Source organism: Trichechus manatus, unplaced genomic scaffold (assembly GCF_000243295.1).
Source record: "Trichechus manatus latirostris isolate Lorelei unplaced genomic scaffold, TriManLat1.0 scaffold00382, whole genome shotgun sequence".
In the NCBI taxonomy this organism is placed as follows: Eukaryota; Metazoa; Chordata; class Mammalia; order Sirenia; family Trichechidae; genus Trichechus; species Trichechus manatus.
The window spans coordinates 58,319-60,021 of NW_004444318.1; the positions used below are offsets into that span (position 1 = coordinate 58,319).

Sequence of the window (1,703 nt, forward strand, 5' to 3'; positions counted from 1 at the left end):
GGAGTGACTTTGCCATACCCCTGACCCTTTCTTTCTCTCACAGAGCCCTACTTGCCTACCCCACTACCAGACAGCACAGAGACCTTGGTCTGTGCCCTGGGCCTGGCCATCGGCCTGATGGGCTTCCTCATGGGCACCATCTTCATCATCAGCAGTACATGCTTGTCCAGTGCCACCAGGTGCAGAGGGCCCCGGGAGTCTGGACGGAGGAATGTAGAGGGCTCTGAACAGGACAGGGGTGGAGAATCAGAGATTCTGTGGGGAGGAGAGACTAGGAAAAGGTGATATAGACAAGTATCTGTTGCCACTGAGTCGATTCTGACTCATGGCAACCGCATGTGTTACAGTGTAGAACTGCTTCATAGGGCTTTCTTGCTTGTAATCTTTATGGAAGCAGGTTGCCAGACCTTCCTTCCATGGTGCCGCTGGCTGGGTTCAAACCACCAACCTTTAAGTTAGTAGCCAAGAGCAAACAATTTATTTTAGACAAGTAGTGGACAGGAAATAGAAAAGCAGAGGTAGGGTGAGGAAGTGAGGTTTTGGGGGAGGTGGGGTGCTCAGAGATAGAAGCCCAGAGTCATTAGCTTAAACAATGTTTGTCATATGGTCTTTGCTACTTTAGGTAACGGCCCTCTAAGAGAAGCAGACCGTGGGATACACCCTATGGATTCCTTGCAAGCTTCTGACAGCCTTTGCATGCTCAGGGCCACAGTCTACTACGTCCTACATCTTCCCTGTACTGGCTTCTAATGGGGCCAAACTTTGTCCTATCTGTCCCGTCCTTTTTGGCACCAGTGCTCTTGGCAGGAATCTGTGGGGCACCAACCACCTCCACTTCCTACCCCCGGCATACACACACTTTCTTGACCTATCCAAAGCTCTGACTGGCAGCAGTAAATTCTTTAATGATGTTTGTAATGTATCTTTCCTACCGGGTCTTGGCCAGTTCTCCCATGATGTGAGGGATGCACGGACCTGGGAAAGGGGATTCCAAGTAATGACCATTGTGGGTGATAAGCTGATACTGGGTATTGACCGTCATCCTCAGGCCAGGCCAGCTGTGTTTGGCTCTATTTCACTCATCCGCTCAGGCCCTTTTTGTGTTACTTGTGAACAGACCATTTTACACAGACTTCATGAAATTTGCCCCTTGAATTCCAATTCGACCTGAAAGGGATGCAGAGTGTCCTGTTCATTGTAACACCCTCAACCAACGACAACTCTGAAGGGCCCTAGGAAAGGAAAGTTTCACAGGGATTCCACTCCTTTCCAGACTTATTCTCTGTGAAGAGGCTATTGGTGTCCAGCAGTGATTTATGATGTCGTCTCCTTTTTCTACATTCTCTAGAGTTCTGTGCATAGCAAAGAGACCTCTAAGGCTTAGATAAGACGGCTACTTCCCTCAACTAGGGGACAATCACACGAGGTAGGAGAGGAGCAGAGTAGATCTGTAGGGTGTCTGGTAAAAGGGACCTGTAAGAGAGATCCACTTGAACTTTCTCTAAAGATTGGCCTGAAAGGTTTTAATTTACTGTGAGCAAATTAAAAACATACACAGACACACAAAGAGTTAAGTAACCATACAAGGTATTTTATGCAAGGCACCAAATTAGCGGTACCTATCAGTGACTTTCCACACCAGAATCATTTGGGGGTCTTAAAAGTACAGACATTAACCCAGACCTACTGAATTAGAATCTTGG

At 47.6% G+C, this 1,703-nt stretch overlaps 1 protein-coding gene across 1 annotated transcript in view; it reads left to right on the top strand.

Annotated features, from left to right (window-relative positions):
- Positions 1–1,697, top strand: part of LOC101343065 (HLA class II histocompatibility antigen, DO alpha chain) — a 4,361-nt gene extending 2,664 nt beyond the window's left edge. Inside the window, exons 3-4 of the mRNA XM_023725735.1 lie at positions 44–179; positions 623–1,697. Of these exons, the coding sequence (XP_023581503.1) occupies positions 44–179; positions 623–626 (140 nt within the window). The 3' untranslated portion in view covers positions 627–1,697. The remainder of the gene's footprint in view (positions 1–43; positions 180–622) is intronic.
- The last annotated feature ends 6 nt before the right edge of the window (positions 1,698–1,703 follow it).